The sequence below is a fragment of the Piliocolobus tephrosceles genome, chromosome 6 (assembly GCF_002776525.5).
Source record: "Piliocolobus tephrosceles isolate RC106 chromosome 6, ASM277652v3, whole genome shotgun sequence".
Lineage (NCBI taxonomy): Eukaryota > Metazoa > Chordata > Mammalia > Primates > Cercopithecidae > Piliocolobus > Piliocolobus tephrosceles.
The window spans coordinates 126,832,270-126,855,192 of record NC_045439.1 but is presented as its reverse complement, the minus strand read 5'-3'; the positions used below and the strand labels follow the sequence as shown (position 1 = coordinate 126,855,192).

Sequence of the window (22,923 nt, the reverse complement as noted above, 5' to 3'; positions counted from 1 at the left end):
TTTCTTACTTGGCACACTTGGAGTATGGTGCTCATGGGGAGACAACATGGTAAAAAGACCAAAAAAGTTCATTGCAGGAGGTAGGCTTTAAGTGATGATGATGATGATCATGGCTGTCACTTACTGAGAGCCTGCCCTGTACCAGGCACCATCATCCAGTTTCTGTCTTCACAGCCACCCTGCAAGGCTCCCAGCAAGGAAGACAAGGACACAGAGCTTGCCCATCATCTAACACAGCTAGTGAGTACAAGGACCAGGCCTAAAGCTCAGGCCTAGCTGCTTTCCAATCTGATTTTTTCCTTCTACATGCTGCTTTGTCTCCCAGATACAAAGGATGCTGTAAAGTGCACAGAACGTAAAAAACAACTTTTTTTTTTCTTTCTGAGATTGAGTCTCACTCTGTCGCCCAGGCTGGAGTGCAGTGGCGCAATCTTGGCTCACTGCAACCTCCGCCTCCCAGGCCCAAGTGATTCTCCTGCCTCAGCCTCCCGAGTAGCTGGGACTGCAGGCGCGTGCTGCTATGCCTGCCTAATTTTTTTGTATTTTTAGTAGAGGTAGGGTTTCACCAAAAACAACTTTATTTTTATATCATGACAAAAATAAGAGAAGGGTACAATTTTCAAAAATTAATAAAAGATATAGGAAGGAAAGAGCCTAGAAGACATCTGGGGTATCAAAATGAAAGAACTCAGCAGCAGACTATGAGTGCCAGCAAAATAGGAGAGAAGACGACGAAATCTTATTATTAAAGCAACTTAGTTTTATGAGACAGAAACATTCCTATGTTGGTTTATGATTACATCTCTCTAGTGATATAAGATGTGGGGCATACCTTCCCAATCTTCCTGTGATCTCGGTTCTTTGCTTCCTCTTGGAACTTTTCCCAGTTCCTCATCATCTTGTTATCAGGAAAGGATATTCCATAGATCCTTTGCAATGTTTCCATTTCGGGATTGCCCTCCCAGTATGTTGAGGAATTCTAAATATCAAACAGGATTTTGGTAAATATATCAAACATTTGGTTGTAAGTAAAACTGCTCTTAAATATGAATGCAATTTTCCACTATAAGACCAACAAAACAGCCCTGAGCCATGGCTCATGCCTATAATCTCAGCAGTTTTGGGAGGCCAAGGTGGTCAGATCATTTAAGCTCAGAAGTTTGAGACTAGCCTGGACAACATGGCAAAACCCCATCTGTACAGAAAATACAAAAATTTGCCAGGCATGATGGCACATGCCTGTAATCCCAGCTACTTGGGGGATTGAGGCAGGAAGACTGCTTGAGCCTAGAAGGCTGAGGCTGCAGTGAGCAGTGTTTGTGCCACTGCAGTCCAGCCTGGGTGATAAAGCAAGACCTTGTCTCAAAATCAATCAAACAAACAAACAAAATCAACAAAGCTTAAAGAAGACTTTTTGTAGCGCTAGGAACAATCTTAAAATGGATTCTAACTAAACCTTCCCAGCCTAAATTATACCATTAACCAGCAAATTATGTAGAGTCTGCCATGGATTCTAGGAATGACAGTGACAGTGCACGGAAAGGAGGGAAGGCTAAGCAGGATAATCACCAAGGACGGGGCAGAATAGATAGTAGGTATAGGGAAGTGAAGGTCAGTCTTGCTGACCTACAGTCAGTGATTAAGAACAGTGCCATTAGCCAGCCCCTTTTTACCTGTAAGAAAATCAAAGCCAAGAAAGGCTGGGACTGCCAAGTCAGTCCCATGCCTCCTAATTCCCACAGCGATGTTTTCTCCTTTACACCATCATATCCCCCTCTGCTGTTTTCTTTATCCTGCAGTACATTACTTTCACATGCAGACAAATATTCTTGCTCACATCAGGGCTATTCGAGAAAACCATAGTATTCAGAACAATATTCTAAAATAGCGTAGGAAAAAGGCCAGGTGCAGTGGCTCATGCCTATAATCCCAGTACTTTGAGAGGTCGAGACAGGTGGATCACCTGAGGTCAGGAGTTCGAGACCAGCCTGACCAATGTGGTAAAACTCCATCTTGACTACAAATACAAAAATTAGCCAGGTGTGGTGGTGCACATCTGTAATCCCAGCTACTCAGGAGGTTGGGGCAGGAGAATCGCTTGAACCCAGGAGGCGGAGATTGCAGTGAGCCAAGATTACACCACTGCACTCCCGCCTGGGCAACAGAGCAAGACTCTGTCTCAGAAAAATAATTTTAAAAAAAATCGTATGGAAAAGAAATGTTATAACACAATAAGGTAAAATGATAAAAGCTACCTACAGTGCTCTAATTATCAAAATTCTAAATGATTGTATTAGTTTTAGTCAAATAAGAATGAAGTATTTTAAAATATCATGATGTTCAGACTACAAAGGATATGAGTGAAATCCCTTAATAGCTAGTGCACCTTAAGCTTACTATATTAAAAAAAAAATCAATCCTTACCTTAAAAATTTTGATGGTTTTAATTTTTCCAGTGTGTCTTACATGTGGACCTTTGCAAAGGTCAATTAATGGACCGCACCTATAATGAAATATTTAGGACATGCTCAGGCACAGTTATAGTTTTTTAGACTATTCATTATAAGCCATAATATCCTATGTTTTAGGTAGAGCTTCTCTTATTTATATGTAGCAAGACCATTTTTAATTTAGGGTAAAGGAGAGAGGCGATTCATCTAGCCTCAGAGTCCACTCTGCCCTCTAGATTCCAAAACCACAGAACATCTTCTGAAAGAAACTATGCAATTCTCTGATTAAAAACTTAAAAATTACAATGAATACAAAAAGGGACTGGCTTACAGACTGACAAACACAAAAATGTCATCTCTTTCAATGGCCAGTCTTTGTGTATTGTTCTCTAGGGAGAGAGCTGGTAAGCAACACTCAGATGAAAGGAAGGAATGCCAAATTAGCATGAAAGGCTTCAATACTCTAAACTTTAAATAGAAAGCCACAGGGGCAGTGCGGTGGCTCACACTTGTAATCCCAGCACTTTGGGAGGCCAAGGCGGGTGGATCACGAGGTCAGGCATTCGAGACCAGCCTTGCCAACAGAGTGAAACCCTGTCTCTACTAAAAAATATAAAAAGTTAGCTGGGTTGGTGGTGGGTGCCTGTAATCCCAGCTACTTGGGAGCCTGAGGCAGGACAATTGCTTGAACCTGAGAGGCGGAGGTTGTGGTGAACTGAGGTCGCACCATTGCACTCCAGCCTGGGCGACAGTACAAGATTCCATCTAAAAAAATTAAAAAAAAAAAAAGAAATCCACTAAAGAAAAGCTTTACTTTTTTTCCCCAAAAATTAAATACAAGCCATTCAAATTGAAAAACTATAAAAAGTATCAACGTTGACCTAAGTAAGGTTCTAAAACCCAACAGCTCAAGCATTAGAAGCCAGAAATTTAAAACTGAGCCTGTTTTCTACATTTTCATTTATTTTTAAATTTTAAGAAATGCACTGTGCATAGCTTTGCACAAAGGAGATATGATTTTACTTACAGTATAATTAAACCAGAGAACCATAAGTCCTTGAATGTGGAAAATAAGTACCACAAGGGAGAATATCTGTGGTTGTAATTAAATAAATACCAGGTCTTCTAAGCTGGTACTGTGATGGTCCTAGCAGCACCCAGATGGATGGAACACACAACAGCAATTATGTATAAGGTGTATAAACATGGATAAATAAAAAGGTGCTCAGGAACCTGAGGTTAAACGAACAGAACTAAGTGATTCTGGTATTAATTTCACTTCCCTCCTCTTACATTTGATCCTGCCTTTGCTTCCCAGTATTTTCTTTTTGTCTCATCATGAGTATCCTGCTAACGCATAAAGATTGTACACTTGGACTCTGGACAATGGGGCAGACTCTTCTACACTTGCACTCTGGACAGTCTAAGTATGAGGCAGAGAATCACTGCCGAGGAGATGGCCTGTAATGGCCCCCACTGCCACATTAATAAGAACGTGGAAGGACAGAATAGAAACTCCTTTCCCAACAGTATCACTCACATGGAGAAAAATCCTGTTACAGCTGACACCCAGAAAACAAAATATGGGTCTCAGTACTGTCCTGATTATTAAAAAGGGGAAAATAATCATTTCTCTTTAGTGAAAACATTTTGAAGATTGTAACTAAAATAGAATATCAAATACACAACTTGAAAAATAGATCTCCAACCAGAAAACAAACTCTGCCTCTACTGCTAACACCTTCAAGTTTACCACTGAGCAGCGTTTAACATGTGTGGACACAAACCTGTACACTGTGGTAGTTGCAGTGTCAACCTTCTCATTCAGAATGCGGCATTTAAATTTATTGTACTACAAAGAAAAATATATTTACACATTATTACACACAATGTTTAAATGAAGAAAACAACTCTACTTTTTCTCAAGAAACATTGAAAGAGCAGCTACTGATGTTCTAGGTGCTGAGATACGAGGGATACAAACAGCTCACAGCCTTGAGCTACACCATGCAGCATGGAGGCCACAAGTCACGTGGCTACTGGGCATTTCAAATGCCACAAATTTTTTTTTTTTTTTTTTTTTTTTGAGACAGAAGTCTCACTCTCTCACCCAGGCTAGAGTACAGTGGTGCCACCTTGGCTCACTGCAATGTCTGTCTCCCTGGTTCAAGTGATTCTGCCTCAGTCTCCCAAGTAGCTGGAATTACAGGCACGTACCATACCACCATGCCTGGCTAATTTTTGTATTTTTAGTAGAGACTGGGTTTCACTATGTTGACAAGGCTGGTCTCAAACTCCCGACCTCAAGTGATCTGCCTGCTTGGCCTCCCAAAGTACTGGGATTACAGGTGTGAGCCACCACACCTGGCCTCAAATACCACTAATTTGAAAGAAGGTATGCAGTGAGTATAAAACACACTGGACTTAGGAAGTATAATGTTGCAAAAAGAAGAATAAAATCATTCATTAATCATTCTTTATACTGGCTACCATTGAAATGATACTTTTTATATATTGGGTTAAAAAATTTCTTAAAATTAATTGCAACTTTTACTTTTAAAATGTAGCTGCCATAAAATTAAGGTTACACATGTAGCTCAGACTTGTGGATTCTATTATGTTTCTATTGGACAGTACTATTCTAGAAGATCTAATTTTAACTACATTAATCAATAAAATTCTGACAAGGACACAGCTATATTGTATAAAAACAAAAGCAAAGTTTATAGTAATGATGATATATTTATAAAACTAAGGTTTTTTTTTTTTTCCTTTTCCTTTCTTTTCTGCCTGCATCACTATTATCAGGGTATACAAGGCACTTTATATTAAATAACTACTTAAAGGAGGTAGTTGTTGGGAGAAAAACCCGTATCTGTATGATTTAACTGTTTCATATCTATATATTCACATCAAATCATTTTCCTTAACAAAGATTGTGTTCAGTTCTTAAAAGTAGCTGCAAAAAAAGGCAACCTACAGAATTAAATATTTGCAAATCACATACCTGTTAAGATATGGATATTCAGAATATATCAAGAACTCTTATAACTCAAATACAAAACACCTAATTGAAAATGGGCAAAAGCGCTGAACAGACATTTCTTCAAGAAAAAACACAAATGGCCAATAAGCACATTAAGATGCTCAACATTACGACGTCATTAAGAGAAATGCAAATCAAAACCAAAACCCCCATGAGATACCACTTCACAACCATTAGGATGTCTATAAAACAAAAACGAAACAAAACAAGTGTTGGCAAGGATGTGGGAAAACTGAACCCCTTGTGCATCACTGGTCGACTGTGAAATGGTGCAGCCACTGCACCAAACGGTATGGCGAGTTCTCAAAAACTTAAAAACAGAATTGCCATAGGATCCAGCAATTCCACTTCTAAGTATATTCCCAAAATAAGTAAAGCAGAGACTCAAACAGAACTTTACACAACCATGTTCACAGCAGCATTGTTCACAATAGTAGCCAAAAGGTAGAAGCAACCCAAGTGTCTATAGATGGATGAATGGGTAAACAAAATGTGGTCTATCCATACAATGGAATATTATTCAACCTTACAAAGGAAGGAGATTCTGACACATGCTAAAACATGGATGAGGCCGGACGCAGTGGCTCACGCCTGTAATCCCAGCAGTTTGGGAGGCCGAGGTGGGTGGATCACCTGAGATCGGGAGTTCAAGACCAGCCTGAGCAACATGGAGAAACCCCATCTCTACTAATAATACAAAAATTAGCCAGGCATGCCCGTAATCCCAGCTACTCGAGAGGCTGAGGCAGGAGAATCGCTTGAACCTGGAAGGAGGAGGTTGCGGTGAGCTGAGATCGCACCATTGCACTCCAGCCTGGGCAAAAAGAGCAATACTCCGTCTCCAAAAATAAATAAATAAATAAAAAATAAAATAAAAAACCATAAAACATGGATGAATCTTGAGGACATTTTGCTGAGTGAAACAAGTTAGTCACAAAAGGACAAATATTGTCATGATTCCACTGATAGGAAGTGCCTAGAGGAAGCAAATTCAGAGATGGAGAGTAGAATGGTGGTGGCCAGGGGCTGGGGCTGGGGTGGAGGGGCAGAATGGGGAGCTAATGTTTAATGGGTACACAGTTTCTGCCTGGTAAGATAAAAAGCTTTGGAAATGGATGGTGGTGATGATTGACAACATTGTAAATGTACTTCATGCCACAGAACTGTATACTTAAAAATGATTAAACGGTAAATGTTATATGTTATATATTTCACTGCACACAAAAGAATACTGCAATCTTTTACCAAAACCAACTCTATTTTTTATTAAAGCCCACAAAACTAATACTACTGTGTTTTCAAAATGTATGTTTTTGGTTGGGTGCGGTGGCTCATGCCTGTAATTCCAGCACTTTGGGAGGCTGAGGTGGGTAGATCACTTGAGGTCAGGAATTCAAGACCAGCCTGGTCAACATGGCAAAACTTCGTCTCTACAAAAAGGATACAGAAATTAGCCAGGCATGGTGTCACGTGCCTGTGGTCCCAGCTGAGGGACTGACACAGGAGAATCACTTGAACCTAGGAGGCGGAGGTTGCAGTGAGCCGAGACAGTGCCACTGCACTCCAGCCTGGGAGGCAGAGAGAGACTCCGTCTCAAAAAACAAACAAACAAACAAAAAATGTATGTTTTCTCCAATACATGTTTTAAAACATAAAATTAGGAATATATTTAAGTACATTGGTCAAAAAAATATAATGAGAAAGTTACCGTTTTATACAGATTACTCTAGGTTAAAATCTGAAAAAAGTTAATAGAAAACTCCCAAAGAAAACAGAAAAAGGCAGCCTTTTACATGGGATTATAAATATTGTTGAATTTAGGGGACAGATATTCACAATACTCAGAATTAATCAGATATAAAAATTATTCACCTGGTCCTTTACCTACCTACGTCTGCCCTAAAATGTTCAGGAAATAGATGAGGGAAATGTTACAGCAAGTAACTGGTAACAACCTCACAGTAGCTTAACAGAATTAGAACAATTTGGTGAGCAATGGCTAACTATTTGGGGGAAGGTGGAGAAGCTAGTCTACACTGATTTTTAATATTCCTAGTAAGATGTTTAAGAGTTTCCCCAAGTTACCTTAAACATTTCCAGGAGGATTTCCTTGCTGACTTCTAGTCTTTCAAAAGGTTGCTTTTCTTTTATGATGGCTTTACATATATCCTCCAGGGCTGACAATTCTGTGCTGGACACTGCTCTAAAAAGAAGAGCAGAGAACTGACATCGATCTTCCAGACATTATGCATTTCCTCTTTCCTTTGTCCTGAAGGCTCAGCAGTGACACATTTTCTAACTTGAATCTGGTGTCTTATTGTTCCAGGACTTCAGAAAGTCAAACGTTCATACAGTCACTACTCTTGTGTCTCAAAGAGGGAGACTGGGGCATCAACAGGTGCCACGACCTGCCTCATTTCTCCTCTGCTGCAAGGTAAGCAGGAAGCCCTGCTAGGAGACATCCAGGTAGACTGTGAGCTCCTTTAAGGCTGGTTCTTCTGTGCGGTCTTCCTTATCCTTCCCATACTTCAGTTTTGCTCAAGAGCCAGATGGAGTGCTCATCATATCCCTGCCCTCACTGGCTATAGAACCAAGGCTGGGAGAGATCTGTGTGGACTGCAGAGTCCTGGTGCTCCTAGCAGCACTCAGCCTCCACTATGCATGGACTGACTTCCTTTGAATCACCCCCTGGTCAGTGCTCACTCCCTCCTGCCACTCCTCAAATAAGCCACACATATCCCCACATCAGGACAGTCCCACAGAGGCCTGGAACTTTCTCCCTGCAGATGTCATAAGTATCCCTGTCCTCAGGGCTTGCTCCCTCCCTCTACTCTGGTCTGCTTCAATGCCATCTGCCCCTTCCTGCCCAACTGCCTGTTATGGCACACACCTCCCACACCTGGCTGATGTTCCTATATTCATCACCACCAGGCAGCAGATGGCTGCTTGTGCATTTGCTGTCTTCCCCCAACCAGACTGTTAGCTCCATGAGGACAGACTGGTTCCTTCACTGCTGAATCACCAGCACCTAGCACAGAGCACACAGCAGGGAGCAAAAACATCTTGTTGAATGGATACTGGAGCCATGTTAACAAGAGATGAACTGGATGTGATACTGTGATATAATAACAAACATATATTTGGTCTTCATCCAGATTTCTGGCACAGGGTTTTTAAGATCCTGAAATCTCTGGAGTGATACGAGTGTCTTTTGTGTGCTGATGAGATGACTGGTGGCTAGGTCCCCTAGGTAGCTTCAGAATGGGAACTGGTCACCAGAAAGACCAATGCACGATTAAAGGGTTGGGAATTTCAGCACCCCTACCTGCCTCCTTCGGGGAGAGGAGAGGGACTAGAGATTGGGTTATCACCAATGGTCAATGATTGAATCAATTGTGCCTCTACAATGACACCTCCATAAAAAGCCCTAAACGAGATTCACAGAGCTTCCAGGTTGTTGAACACATCCAGGTGCTTGGGGCATGGTGCCCAGAGACACATGGAATCTCTGCACCCCCTCCCACATACCTCACCATAAGCACCTCTTCCATCAGGCTGTTCATCTCTATCCTTTGTACCATCCATTATAATAAACTGGTAAGGTAAGTAAAGTGCCTTCTTGAGTTCTGGGAGCTAGCCTAGCAAATTATTAACTCAAGGATGGGGTCATGGGAACTCCCGATTTGTAACCTGTAGGTCAAAAGTATGGAAGACCCAGACTTACAGCTGGCATCTGAATTGTGGGCAGTCTTGTGGGACTGAGCCCTTGACCTGGGGGATCTGCACTAACTCAGGGTAGACAGTGTCAGAATTGAGTTCAATCATTAGACACCTAGTGGGTGTCCAGAGAGTTGGAGCACTGGCTGTTGATGTGGAAAAAAACCCCACACCTTTGAGATCAGAAGTGGTGTAGGTAAACACAGTTCATGGTTGTTGAGGAATAGTGATTCAGACTGGACAAGTCTCTAAGTAGCAGCTACAGAGCATTGGGTGCTTGGTTGGGGAGGTCATTAAGCGGTGTACAGGAGAAGGTAAAGATAAAATGCACCAGTCATCCAGGCCAGAGACGCCATGGGGCCAAGTTAAGGCAGAAGTGAGAGAAGGAGAGAGGTGTGGGAGAACTATTTAGGAGATAACACTGGCAGAACTGGATGGTGGGGTGGTGGTGAAGAGCAGGAAGGAAGTAGAAGGATCAGAGGGTTTGGTTGTGGCAACTGGAGGTACCCTTAAAAGCTATGAGGAATTCAGGGCAGGAGTTGGACGGGGCTGGCTGTTTGCTAATGATTCAAGCATAGGTCTATGGAATGTGAAGCCTCTGTGAAACATCCCTGTCTGGCACTCAACTATGTGAGATGTTTGGCTGAGGTTAATGATGCCCTTGATTATCATGGAGCAAATTAAACTAAGCTCTCTCTAGGAATTAAGCTTCGATTCTGGTCTTAATTAATACCATGCTCTAGCAAGTTCAAGATTAGATAAACAGCATATCATATTCTTCTGGGGACAAAAAAAAAAACCAAAAAACAAACAAACAAAAAACAATTTTAGAAGTACCTCTTGAATCTAAACTAGATTTAACTAAAAATAATTTTTAGTTAAATGGCTTAGACCATCTAAACTAAAAATAATTTTGAAAATTGGTCAACCAATCTATAACCATATTATGCAATACAGTTGACCCTTGAACAACGAAGGTTAGAACTACATGGGTCCACTTACATGTGGATTTTCTTCTGCCTCTGCCACCCCGAGACAGCAGGATCAACCCCTCCACTTCCTCATCAGCCTACTCAATGTGAAGATGAAGAGCTTTATAACGATCCACTTCCACTAAATGAATGGTAAATATATTTTCTCTTCCTTAGGATTTTCTTAACATCTCTTTTCTCTAGCTTATTTTAAGAATACAGTATATAATACACATAAGATACAAAGTATGTGGTACTCAACTGTTTATGTTTTCATTAAGGTTTCTAGCTAACAACAGGCTATTAGTTAAGTTTAGGTGGAATCACAAGTTGTACTCAGATTTTCAACTGCATGGGCATCAGTGCCCCAATCTCACATTATGTAAGGGCCAACAGTATAAAGTTACTAAGCTAGTATGTAAACATTACAACACAATAAAATTGAAACACATGCATTCACAAGCCAGTATTCAGTGTGTTACCTGTCTTCAATGAACATGTCATAATAAAATCCATTTTCAATGGGCGGACCGTAGCACAGGTGGCCTCCATAGTAAAGTTCCATGGCCTCCCCAAGAATGTGAGCACTGGAGTGCCAGTACACCTGCATGGCATGGACAGAGAGGCCATTAGCTGCCAAAAGTATGTCATGGAAAATTAGTAGTAAAATGATGTAAACAAATAGAACATTTCAAGGAGATAAATGGCAAGACCAACGGCAGCAACATCAACTTGAAAGGAAAATCTTCAATGCCCACTTAGAAGAGAATGCTTTCTGAGCCCTTCCTGACATTCCACCAGAGCCACTTGCTCAGTGCCAGTGTGAAGCCACTCTGCTGAGAGTGGCAGCTAGAGCTCAGCTACAAACCCATCTCCTCTGTGCATGTCAGCCACAAGGGATGAACACCTCTCGGAACACCCAGAAGAGCAGCTGTGTGCAAATCTGATTGAAGCCCAGAGTGGGAGGAAGGCCGAGGAGTGCCACATGCTAGCTCTCGTTCTTTTTCTCCAGGGGCACCCTCTCTGAGCTGGACATAGAGCACTGAAGTGTTCCTGACACCACTAGAGTTAATGAGATTCTGCATCTCCACAGCAGTCTTCATGTGCTGAATAGCATGTGACTGTGGAAGTTTGAAAGATGGCTCAGGAAGAAAAAAGTGTTGCCAGGGAATGTCTGCTGGCTGCCTGAGACCCCTGAGAAGTGTATACATGAGTTCATTAACCACAGTCCAGAGCCCGGTTGTCAGTCCTCCAAGTTCAAAAAGTTGATAAGGTTTTCAGTTCCCAAGGAATTCATTTTAGTTTATGGATAAAATGAAACTAACCAAAGTCACCAAATAGATATAGGTACAAAAAGAGTAAGATAATCAAGTCATCTGTCAGCACTTTCTTTCCTTTTATTAAATAGAAAGCAAGCTACAATTAAAGAGTTGTTTGATAAAATGAATCAGAGCAGAAGGAGTTAGATGATGGACCACTATGTGCAATCCCAGCCCATAGCAATAGGCTGGGATATGATTTGCAGACAGACCCAGAGGGTCAGTCCTTAGGGCACAGCACTTCTCCTTTGGATGCTGCTAGGATGGCAGGCTGACTGCTAGCATCAGTCCAAATCTCCTACGTGGTACACTGTCCACACCTAGATACTTGTTGAGCCAAATACTGTGTTATGTGCTGGGTTACAATAGTGAAAGAAACAGACATACTCACAGCCCCCACACAGGTGCAGCCTATTGGGGAAGACACAGGCAATAAACAAACCTGGAAGTGCATAATTACAAGATGGGAAGGGTATTTAAAAGGAGATGAACAGGGCTGTGTAATAAAGAAAAACGGTGAGTGCCCTACATTCATGGGGACTCAGTAAGGCCTGTGTGACTAACACGTAAGGGATGTGACAAAGCATAGCTTGAGAAATGTTAGAGAGGTAAGGAAGGGCCAGAGACCATGCAGGCCTTGGGGAGCAGCTTGCATTTTACTCCAAATGCAATGGGATGCATTAAAGGGTTTTAAGCACAATGATTAAATTGACATTTACACACATCATTTGATAGCTCGATGGGAATGAATTTCAGGGGACAAAACAGCAAGTAGGCAGTTTCTTGGGTGGGTCTATAACAAGGTAAGTGCAGATTCTCAGGCAGTGGCAATGGAAAGGGAGAGAAGTGGACAGATTCTAGATACGTTAGGAGGTAAAATCTACTGGGCTTACCCCTCACTGGAGATGGAGTTGAGGGACGGGGAGGAATCACACAAAACCTCCAAGGTTCTGGGTTGAGCAATTGGGTATGTGGTGGAATAATGCATTGACTTAGGTAAACAGAAAAGAAACAGTTTTGGGGTTAAAATAGAAAATTTCATGGTGAATGTACTGAAGATTTTTGTAAAATATCTATGTGCAGATAACACATAGGCAGTAGTGCATAAAAACTGAGGCATGGTTACCAATGGCTGGAGAGTTGTGAATTCAGTTTACAGTACTGAACTTTCTGAAAATCACTTTTAAACATGGTTTTATTAATAGTGTACTGTTTAGATATTTGTTAAACTTTGCATATTTTAAACAGAAATTAAAATATGGTTCTTATAGTTTAAAGAAATTTAGCATAAGCCTTGCAATTACTGTAACCTAAGCTAATCATAAGTTAGGTTTTATGAAGATAATGGACAGCTTGAAGGGCGACTACAACATTCAGGTGACAATGTATATCAGAAATCATATATCACATGCATATGTGAAAAATGTGGTTTTTATTTTATAGAAAATTATATTAAGTATTTAAAGTATATTTGAGTCTTATAATTTCTTCAAATTCGATACAAATTAAATTACAAAGTAGACCCACTTTTAACAGTCTATTAACAATTCATTTCAAACACACATTGATTTAATAACCAAAGCATTCTAACTTAAGGAAATGATTATTGTAAGAAATGATAAGGCTGGGCACAGTGGCTCACACCTGTAATCCTAGCACTATGGGAGGCTGAGGGAGGCATACTGCTTGAGCTCAGGAGTTTCAGAACAGCCTGGGCAACATGGCAAAACCCTGTCTCTACAAAAAATATGAAAAATTAGCTGGATGTGTAGGTGCGTGCCTGTTGTCCCAGGCAGCCAGGAGGCTGAGGTGGGAGGATCACTTGAGCCAGGGGGGGTTGAGGCTGCAGTGAGCCATGATTGCACCACTGTACTCCAGCCTGGGCGAGAGAGTAAGATCCCATCTCAAAAAAAAGAAAGAAAGAAAGAAATTATGGGCTACTTTAAAAATCAACATGTATTTGTATACATTCATGCCACAAATATTTATTAAATATCAATATTCAAATTTTAAATCTTAGAAACTCCCAAAAAACTCAACATTCGTGACTTCAATACGTGGCTTCTTATAAAATGTAATTTACAACATACCTACCCAAAGTTTGGCTGTCTGGATTTTAAATACTCACAGCTTGAGCTTCCTCATTATCAAATGTAAGCAGCTCTAGAGAAGAGTCCCCTTCCAACGGGCGGTCCAGGTCCCACAATTCACCATTTACTTTGGCTATTACTGTGCTTTCAGCCAGTTCCTGACTAGGAAGAGAAAAGCCACTTGGGAGTTAACTTTATCATTGTTACAATGATTTCTTAAAAGATTAAAAGAATTTCTAGGGTTGTTTTTGTTTTTTCTTTTTTCTTGAAGTGTATAGAAAGTACAAATGTAAACTAGTAAGACAGATACTTAGTGTTTTGTAATATTTATTTTATGTAGAAAAGTAATACACATTCACTGTTTTAAAAAAACTTGGAAAACTGAGAAAGCATATAGGATAAAATAAAAATCACACATAAATATCATAAATCACTACTTATACAATATTTTGGTACATTTCCATCCAGTGGTTTTTCTACCTCCATCCACCCACCCACCCACACATATGTGCTGTCTTTAAAAGCAGTTGACAACATAATTGTATAGCTTGCGTTTTCTCTATCATGCCTCAGATAACCTTCCAAATACTTCCCAGTCCGGAAGTATTGTATTTATTAATGAAGCTTCCACTGCTACACACTGAGATCGCCTAAGTTTTGCTCTCATAGAGTATACCACACAGACATCTGTACACAGGCATCTTGCGACTTCTGTGACTGTTTTCTGGGAATATGTCCACAGAATTGGAATTACTAGATCAAAGGTGATGTACCTTTGAAAGATTTCTGATGGCATTTGAACAGCATCACTTCCATGTACCCCAATTTTTACAAATCTTTGTCTATGTGACATTGAAAATTGTTGTTTTGATTTAATTATTAATTTTGGTTCAAGTTTACAAGCTATTTTCACTTTTATGAACTATCCGATTCCTTCGCTTCTTTTCTTTTCTTTTTTTGAGATGGAGTCTCACTTTGTCGCCAGGCTGGAGTGCAGTGGTGCGATCTCAGCTCACTGCAACCCCTGCCTCCTGGGTTCAAGCAATTCTCCTGCCTCAGCCTCCCGGTAGCTGGGACTATAGGCACATGCCACCACGCTCAGCTAACTTCTGTATTTTTAGTAGAGATGGGGTTTCACCACATTGGCCAGGATGGTCTTCTAGTGAGGTGTTGATCTCTTTCTTTCTCTTTTTTTGTGTATCTTTTAAATAAATTTATTGTTTGAAAATTGTTGACAAAATTACAAGTTAAGAAAGGAAACCTGGAAAGCACAGAAAAACACACACACACACAGTCACCTATAATTCCACCACCAAGAAATTACCATTGATGTTTTGTTTATATCTTTCCACATTATTTAATATATAGGAATAAAAAATATTTAATAGTATCATAATTATGTTATTTTATAATCTACTTCTTAAACTTAACAATAAATCACAGCATTTTCCCTAACAGGAGACAGACTTCTAAAACACGATATTTAATAGTCACAGAGGAACCAATATTTGCTAGGCATTTTAATTATTTTTATGGGTATTTTGGGGGACAAGTAGTAATGAAAAATAATGCTGCAATGAACATTCTTGAACATATATCTTACCCAATTATTTTCTCAGGAAAAATTCTGGAGGTTAAACTGCTAGTCAAGGGAAATGCATTTTCCGTGACTTCTGTCAGAATATATTGCAAAATTTTCCTAGTAGCAGAGTTATAAGAGTATCTTGTCTCTGAGTTCTCATAATGTTAGGTACTATTAAATTATATCAACTCTACAATTTTTTTTTTTTTTTTTTTGAGACAGGGTCTCACTCTGTTGCCCAGGCTGGAGAGCAATGGTGCAATGTCAGGTCACTGCAACCTCTGCCTTCCGGGTTCAAGTGATTCTCCTGACTCGACCTCCCGAGTAGCTGGGATTACAGGCACATGCCACCATGTCTGGCTACTTTTTGTATTTGTAGTAGAGACAGGGTTTCACCCTGTTGGCCAGGTTGGTCTCAAATTCCTGACCCAAGTGATCTGCGTGCTTTCACCCCTCAAAGTGGTGGGGTTACAGGTGTGAGCCACCGTGCCCAGCCTACAATGTAATCTTTTAATTTACATTTCTGTGACTAACTTGAGCAGCAGTATAGCATTGTGGTTAGGAGCACACAGGTGAAAGGCCAAACTGGGTTTAAATATTGGACAATTTACTCAGCTTTTTAGGCCTCAGTGTTCTTATCTACAAAACGGGGATTACAGGACATTCCTCATTCACTTATACTCAGGATTACGTAATGTGTACATATGATAACAGTAACTTAATAAGTGTTAGATATTATTAATCAAGTAGAACTTTCTTTTCATTTTTACTGACTGTCACAGATGGCTACATGTTCCGCAAAGCCATTCTGCCCTTCTTCTACAGACGGAGTTTTCCAGCCTTCCTTGCAGCTAGATGTGGCCAGATTTGGAGCCAATGGACAGAAGGAGAAGTCATGTGTAACACTTTTGTGTCTCATCATTAAAACAGTGGAGGGCACTTCTCTATTTTCTCTCCACCTTCTGTAGATGGGAACCCATGTGCTGTTCTTTCTGGACCATGTAGACAAGGGCAACGTTGTACCAGACAGATCAGCAAGATGGGAGAAATTTGGGTCCCCAAACGACTGTATGGAGATATGTCACCCAGTCAACCTGGCCACCCACGTCTAGACTGCTATATGAAAAACAGACTTTGACCATATTCAAGTGACTGAGTTTTTTGTGATGTCTTCGTTGTAGCAGCTTAGTATATATCTTAAGTAATATAGAAATAATGACCTGGAAGTAAAAATCCAAAACATGTGGCACTGGCTTAGCAGACTAGCAGTGAGTAACAAGGAAACAGACCCTAACATATGGACAGCCAGTAACCTTTGTGATAGTATAACAAAATACTTGATAAAACTTGGACGCAAACCATGTGTCACAGTGCTTGTAGCACATAAGAAAGCAGATATAAAAGGGGAGAGTAAGGCCGGGTGCAGTGGCTCACACCTGTAATCCCAGCACTTTGGGAGGCCGAGGTGGGCAGATCACCTGAGGTTGGGAGTTCGAGACCAGCCTGACCAACATGGAGAAACCCCGTCTCTACTAAAAATACAAAATTAGCTGGGTGTGGTGGCGCATGCCTGTAATCTCAGCTACTTGGGAGGCTGAGGCAGGAGAATCCCTTGAAACCAGAGAGCGGAGGTTGTGGTGAGCCAAGATGGAAAAAGGGGCAGGGCACGTGGGGGAGGGGACAGTGTTGGTATACCCTGGGTAACTCTTGTTGCTTTCAGCAAGAAGCAACAAGAATGCATTATCTCAGATGAAAATAATCTAGTTTGCTAGCAGAGATGGAAGGGATAGGGAGGCACCCTCTGCCTGTGTCCTGTAATTCAAATGACTAAAAGTTCAGAAACATGGAGCTATGCAAGATTGGAAAGACAATCTTCCTTCCCAAACAGCAGGAGGGACAGGCATTGATAGCCCTTCTCAAAGGCCACACATAAATCCAGACAACAGAGGCCAGTGGAACTGCAAGGATTAGAGAGCAAGACTGCCTCCCTCCCACAAGTCTTTTGCTGCATATGCTCTCAGTCCCTTAAACGAGGAAACAGGAGTGAGCCAAATTAAAAAGCCATGAAACAATAGGCTGAGAAGTCTATCTAGAAGATTCTTTAAGTGAGATTACTTTCATGTGGAACGGATTAGCTACAAACAGATCAGAAGCCTACTATGGCTAACTGATGATGGAAATTATATTGTCAAACAAATTATAAGCCCAGCTCACAAATATCTGTAACTATGTGATCCTTAAAGGAACCCTCAGGCCCCAAGTGTACACCACAGAACTGAGCTGTGCAAACTGCACAGACCCCAAGAGGACAAACTGTCGTGCTCTTCAGATGTGACAAATGAGGGTAATGGATAACTCTGAACTTCCCAAAGTGCAAAATCAGGGCCCATGGGGGATCATGGACAAGACAGCTGCTTCCAGAGAACAAAGGATGAATAGTTGGGCTGACACAAGCACTAACCGCTGCCAGGCTGTGGGGCCTCACAATGGCTTCCAGCAGAATCTGATGACTTCTCTATACCACTCCCTGCTATATTTCTCCTCTTTCTTTTTTCCAAGCACATACTTTGTGATTGTCTTCTGTGTACTGCATACATGTGTGGTGTGAGCAGACTTGTCTGTTAGTTTATTTGTTACCAGAATGCAAGTGGTCAGCCTGATGGGGGGTGTTCCGTACATCACTCAGAAATCCCAGGCTTTGAGCCATGGAACAAAAGAGTTGTCTCACTTGGGGAGTGAGTGTGTCAGATGTTGAAAGAAGGGTACCTAGAGATATCTGGATATCAGAGGGGCAGACTGTGGCAGACTCCCTATTGTTCCATAAACCATTCCTCTCTTCCATGGTATGAATGCTTTAGCTGGACATGTGTCTGGGTGGCCAATGGAGCTATATTCCCATTCTCTCTTACAGCTGGGCATGGCCATGTGACTAAATGAGAGCTAACAGGATGTGAGTGAAAATTAAAGCCAGCCCCTGTGGGGTCTTGGCCTCAAAGCATCATTGTTCTGCAGCTTCCCTTCCTCCTGACTGCAGGCAGGCCCATGCAAGGACCCAGCTTCCACCACTAGACACAAAGAAATCCTACCTAGGGGACAGCAGATCAACCAGATGGAAGGAAGCTGGGTCCATAAATAACTGCATGGGCCAGAAACGTTCACTAGGCTGGACTGGTCACTTCTAGACAATTAGTTTGCATCGGAAGCCCCTGGAGGGCTCATACAAACACAGACAGCTGATCAATGCAGGGTGTTTGAGGTGAGACCCCCAAATTTGCTTGTCTAACAAGTTTCCAGGTGATGCCTTTGCTGCTGGCCTGGGGACTACACTTTGAGAAATACTGACCCAACACATTTAACATGCAATCTGACTCTCCATGAGAAAACAAACTTATTCTTGCTTCACAACCTGTTTTCTCCTAGCACATCATTCCTCTTGGAAAACATGAAAACAGGTTGAGAGAGCATTTAACAATATAACAGGATGAATCAGAAATATAATCTTAGCCATAGTTTTCAAAGAAAATCTGAGAATTTCAATTGTTGAAACAGTTTGTTTTTTAAATGATAAACATTTATTTACATGGCATTAAATACAATTGTATAAAAGCTATATAATTGTATTCATATAATAGCTTCTAATGCTAGGAATTAGCATTAGTCAAAACAATATAACTTCACTAATGTATCTAATTCCTAGAAAGGTCAATGCACTTTTCCAAGACTGATAATAGCTCTAACACATATATCTTCAATCTATAATTAAAAGACCTATAAAACCTCACGGAAATTCCTTGATTGATGAATAAAGTCAGTGTAAAATGGCCTGTCAAGACAGATTTTTTTCTCTCCTATATATTTTTATGAGAACAGGAAATAATTGTGTTCTGATATTCAACTACTTATTTACATGGCCCTTGGAGAAGCCAGAGGAAAATAATTAAATACATTTAATTTATGCAACTGAATAAGAAAAAAAAATTAGCTGATATGGTTTGGCTGTGTGCCCATCCAAACCTCATCTTGAACTGTAGTTTCCATAATCCCCATGTTTTGTGGAAGGGACCCAGTGGGAGGTAACTGAATCATAGGGGCTGTTACCTCCATGCTGTTCTTTGGTGGTGACTGCGTTCTCATGAGATCTGATGGTTTTATAAGGGGTTTTCCCCCCACTTTGCTCTGCACTTCTCCTTGCTGCCGCCATGTGAAGAAGGACATGCTTGCTTCCCCTTCTGCCATGATTGTAAGTTTCCTGAAGCCTCCCCAGCCCTGTGGATCTGTGAGTCAATTAAACCTTCTTCCTTTATAAATAACCCAATCTTGGATATGTCCTTTTAGCAGCGTGAGAATAGAGTAATATATTAGTGGTCCCTAAGAAAACATTTTCACCAGGCTCCAGTATAATTACTTAATATTGAATATCTTTTCCACACTATGGTTTACCTAATTTCAGCAGCCACTTGGTAAGGCGTTGTTTTCCAGACTTCCCCTTGTACTGTTTGCCCATCAGCCACTCTCACTGTGATGATATTGCTTGTATCCCCTTTTTTTCCATAAACGGAAAGTAAGAGCTGATGGTCTTTCTTCAGTATTTCAAAAAGCTTCAGTCTTTCTTTTATGAAAATCGGTTGTTTCACCTGAAATTATAACGAGATTAATATATACAGCCTACTGTTTTCTAGCTGCTCAGCTCTGAATCAGCTTCACCCCCTCACTGTCTTCTCAGCTCTACAGATGTTCCCAATGTACCATGGTTTGAATTACAATTTTTGTTGTTGTTGTTGCTTTTTGGTTTGTTGTTGTTGTTGTTTTGAGACAGTCTTGCTTTGTCATCCAGGCTGGAGTGCAGGGGCGCCAACTCAGCTCACTGCAACCTCTGCCTCCCAGGTTCAAGAGATTTTCCTGCCTCAGCCTCCCAAGTAGCTGGGATTACAGGCACGTGCCACCCTGCCAGACTAATTTTTGTATTTGTAGTAGAGATGGGGTTTCGCCATGTTGGCCAGGCTGGTCTCGAACTCCTGACCTCAAATGATTTTTGGCCTCCCAAAGTGCTGCGATTATAGGCATGAGTCACCATATCCAGCCACAATTTTTCAAGTTTAATGATGTTGTGAAAGTGATATGCATTCAGTAGAAACTGTACTTTGAGTATTCCATACAACCATTCTGTTTTTCACTCACTACAGTATTCGGTAAATTACACGAGATATTCAACACTTCACAATAAAATAGGCTTTGTGTTAGAGGATTTTGCCCAACTGTAAGCTAATGTAAGTGTTCTGAGCACTTTTAATGTAGGCTAGGCTAAGCTATGATGATCACTAGCTTAGGTGTATTAAACACATTTTAAACTCACATTGGTTTTATTGGGACATAACCCCACTGTAAGGCTAAGAGCATGCGTACTTCCCACCTCCAAAAAGCTCCTCTCTGCCTATCTAATTTCTCCTTAGCTTTAAAGGTCCACCTCAAAGCCCGCCTCCTCCACCTGTTTTACCCACTGGCACCTCCCCTTTTTTTTTCTTTTTTTTGAGACGGAGTCTCGCTCTGTCACCAGGCTGGAGTGCAGTCGCACAATCTCAGCTCACTGCAACCTCCCCCTCCCGGGTTCAAACGATTCTCCTGCCTCAGCCTCCTGAGAGTAGCTAGGACTACAGGCGCCCGCCACCACGCCCAGCTAATTTTTTTGTATTTTTAGTAGAGACGGGTGTTTGGACGAACGGAGGCAAGATGGTGCACTTCTGGGTTCTTCATCCCCCCCTCCCAACTTTTCCCACACCCGCGAAAATGCAGCCGGCGCCTGGGAAGGTGCAGATCAACTGGGCATGCGCCAGGTGACGTCAATCCGAAGAGACCAAGATTTACCTAGTCGCACCTGCGGAACGCCCCCCCCACACGCCCGTGCCCCGCCTATTGCCCTCCCACTCCTAGAAAAGGGGCTGTCGGCCAGGGTCCCACACAGCCTTCTCACAGCCCCACTCCTGTCAGGATGTCAGGACTGTGGGAACTCCGTCCAAGAGCCCCACGGGGGGACTCTGCCAGCGTCCTTCGCCGGAGGCCGACAGACTTCTCCCCCACACCTTAGGTTACCAAAATAAACTTGCAGTTTTGCTCCTCCCCTTTGCCTAGTCGCTGGTTCTTTTGTGCCCGCTGGGCTGGTCTTAGAAAAACAAATCAACGGGGTTTCACCATGTTGACCGGGATGGTCTTGATCTCTTGACTTTGTGATCTGCCCGCCTCGACCTCCCAAAGTGCTGGGATTGTGGGCATGAGCCACTATGCCCAGCCCCACGGCACCTCCCTTTTCTACTGTTTACAGAATGGGTACACAGTCACACATTACAGCACTTACTTGGACACCACTGTACTCTGCTCTCTAGTTGTTTGTCCTGAGTCTGCCTGAATTCCTCAACCAGACTAATTTATCTGGGCCCAGATATTCCTCCTTCACTCCTACCAAATGTTGATGCTAGATAAATACTTACTGGTTGTTTTAATGCTTTATATACAAAAGCAAAGTAGCTAATTTCCTGAATACAAAAAAATAAAAAGGCCGGGCGCGGTGGCTCACGCCTGTAATCCCAGCACTTTGGGAGGCTGAGGCAGGCAGATCACGAGGTCAGGAGATGGAGATCCTCCTGGCTAACACAGTGAAACCTCATCTCTACTAAAAAAGTAAAATAAATAAACAAAATTAGCTGGGCTTGGTGGCATGCACCTGTAGTCCCAGCTACTCAGGAGGTTGAGGCAGAAGAATCACTTGAACCCAGGAGGCGGAGGTTGCAGTGACCAAGATCATGCCATTGCACCCTAGCCTGGGCAACAAAAGCAAACTTCTGTCTAAAAAAAAACCAAAAACTAACAAACAAACAAACTGCTAGCACAACTTAAATAGATTAAATACATATGTTTATTAAATACGGGCAGCTCATTTCTCAAGGTGTCTCATATTTACGCTTTGAAAAATTTTAAATGCACTAATGTGACCCAAATAATAATTTAATCAGTAATTTTTAAATTAGAAATCCTAGATGATTAACTATATACACATACTTAAAATTATAGGTAGTATTTTATATAGTTTCCATAGCAACAACTACCTCACTGTCAGGCTCGCTTTCCTTCATTTTCTTGTTTTTCGTGTCCTCGTCTTGGCTTTGACTAGAAGTACGCTGAAAGATAAATTATAAATGACTCACATCAATGGCAAAAAAAAAAGCAACATATCTTAAGAGAGTCATGCCAGCAGGCTGCAAGTGCCCCGGGTTTAGAGGCTCACAGCTGGGCTCTCCTGACCACCACCTACAACTCTCAGTGGGCAAGTCATTCTCCAGGGTTCAGTCCTTCCTGTCACACTGTTGCTAAGCACATTTAATATATTTTGCCCTTGAAAACTTTTGGTCTTGAACTTTAAACAAATAATGTGGCTGGAAAATGTGTGGTTGCTGCCTGCCACATCAAATGCACTATTTCATGAAGATGTTGCTAGTTCACCACAGCTGTCCTTCCAAAAGGACTGCAGAACATCTCACAGCCTGAGAAGCTTCAGGACTCAGAAAGTTTATGATGTTAAAAGAAGATAATTTATCCTAAAATCATAAAATACTGTATTAAATAAAAATGCTAAATATACAGTTGTCCTCTCAAGATAAACCACCAAAACAAGGGCACAAAAAGCTAAAACTTCTCATCCAAAAAAAACCCAACAACAACAAAAAAGAACCAGAGAGAATGAAAGAGTTTACATACGC

General features: G+C 41.4%; 1 protein-coding gene across 3 annotated transcripts in view; it reads right to left on the bottom strand.

The window, feature by feature from the left end:
* Positions 1 to 22,923, bottom strand: part of TARS3 (threonyl-tRNA synthetase 3) — a 100,133-nt gene that overhangs the window by 55,621 nt on the left and 21,589 nt on the right. For 2 of the 3 annotated variants that reach the window (XM_031935816.1, XM_031935815.1), the window contains 8 exons: positions 22,270 to 22,344; positions 19,616 to 19,809; positions 13,632 to 13,755; positions 10,667 to 10,788; positions 7,582 to 7,699; positions 4,238 to 4,302; positions 2,425 to 2,503; positions 833 to 979 (listed from right to left, as the gene is read on the bottom strand). In XM_031935816.1, coding sequence (XP_031791676.1) covers positions 833 to 979; positions 2,425 to 2,503; positions 4,238 to 4,302; positions 7,582 to 7,699; positions 10,667 to 10,788; positions 13,632 to 13,755; positions 19,616 to 19,809; positions 22,270 to 22,344 — 924 coding nt within the window. The remainder of the gene's footprint in view (positions 1 to 832; positions 980 to 2,424; positions 2,504 to 4,237; positions 4,303 to 7,581; positions 7,700 to 10,666; positions 10,789 to 13,631; positions 13,756 to 19,615; positions 19,810 to 22,269; positions 22,345 to 22,923) is intronic. The other variant, XM_026455456.1, reaches the window with a different exon arrangement.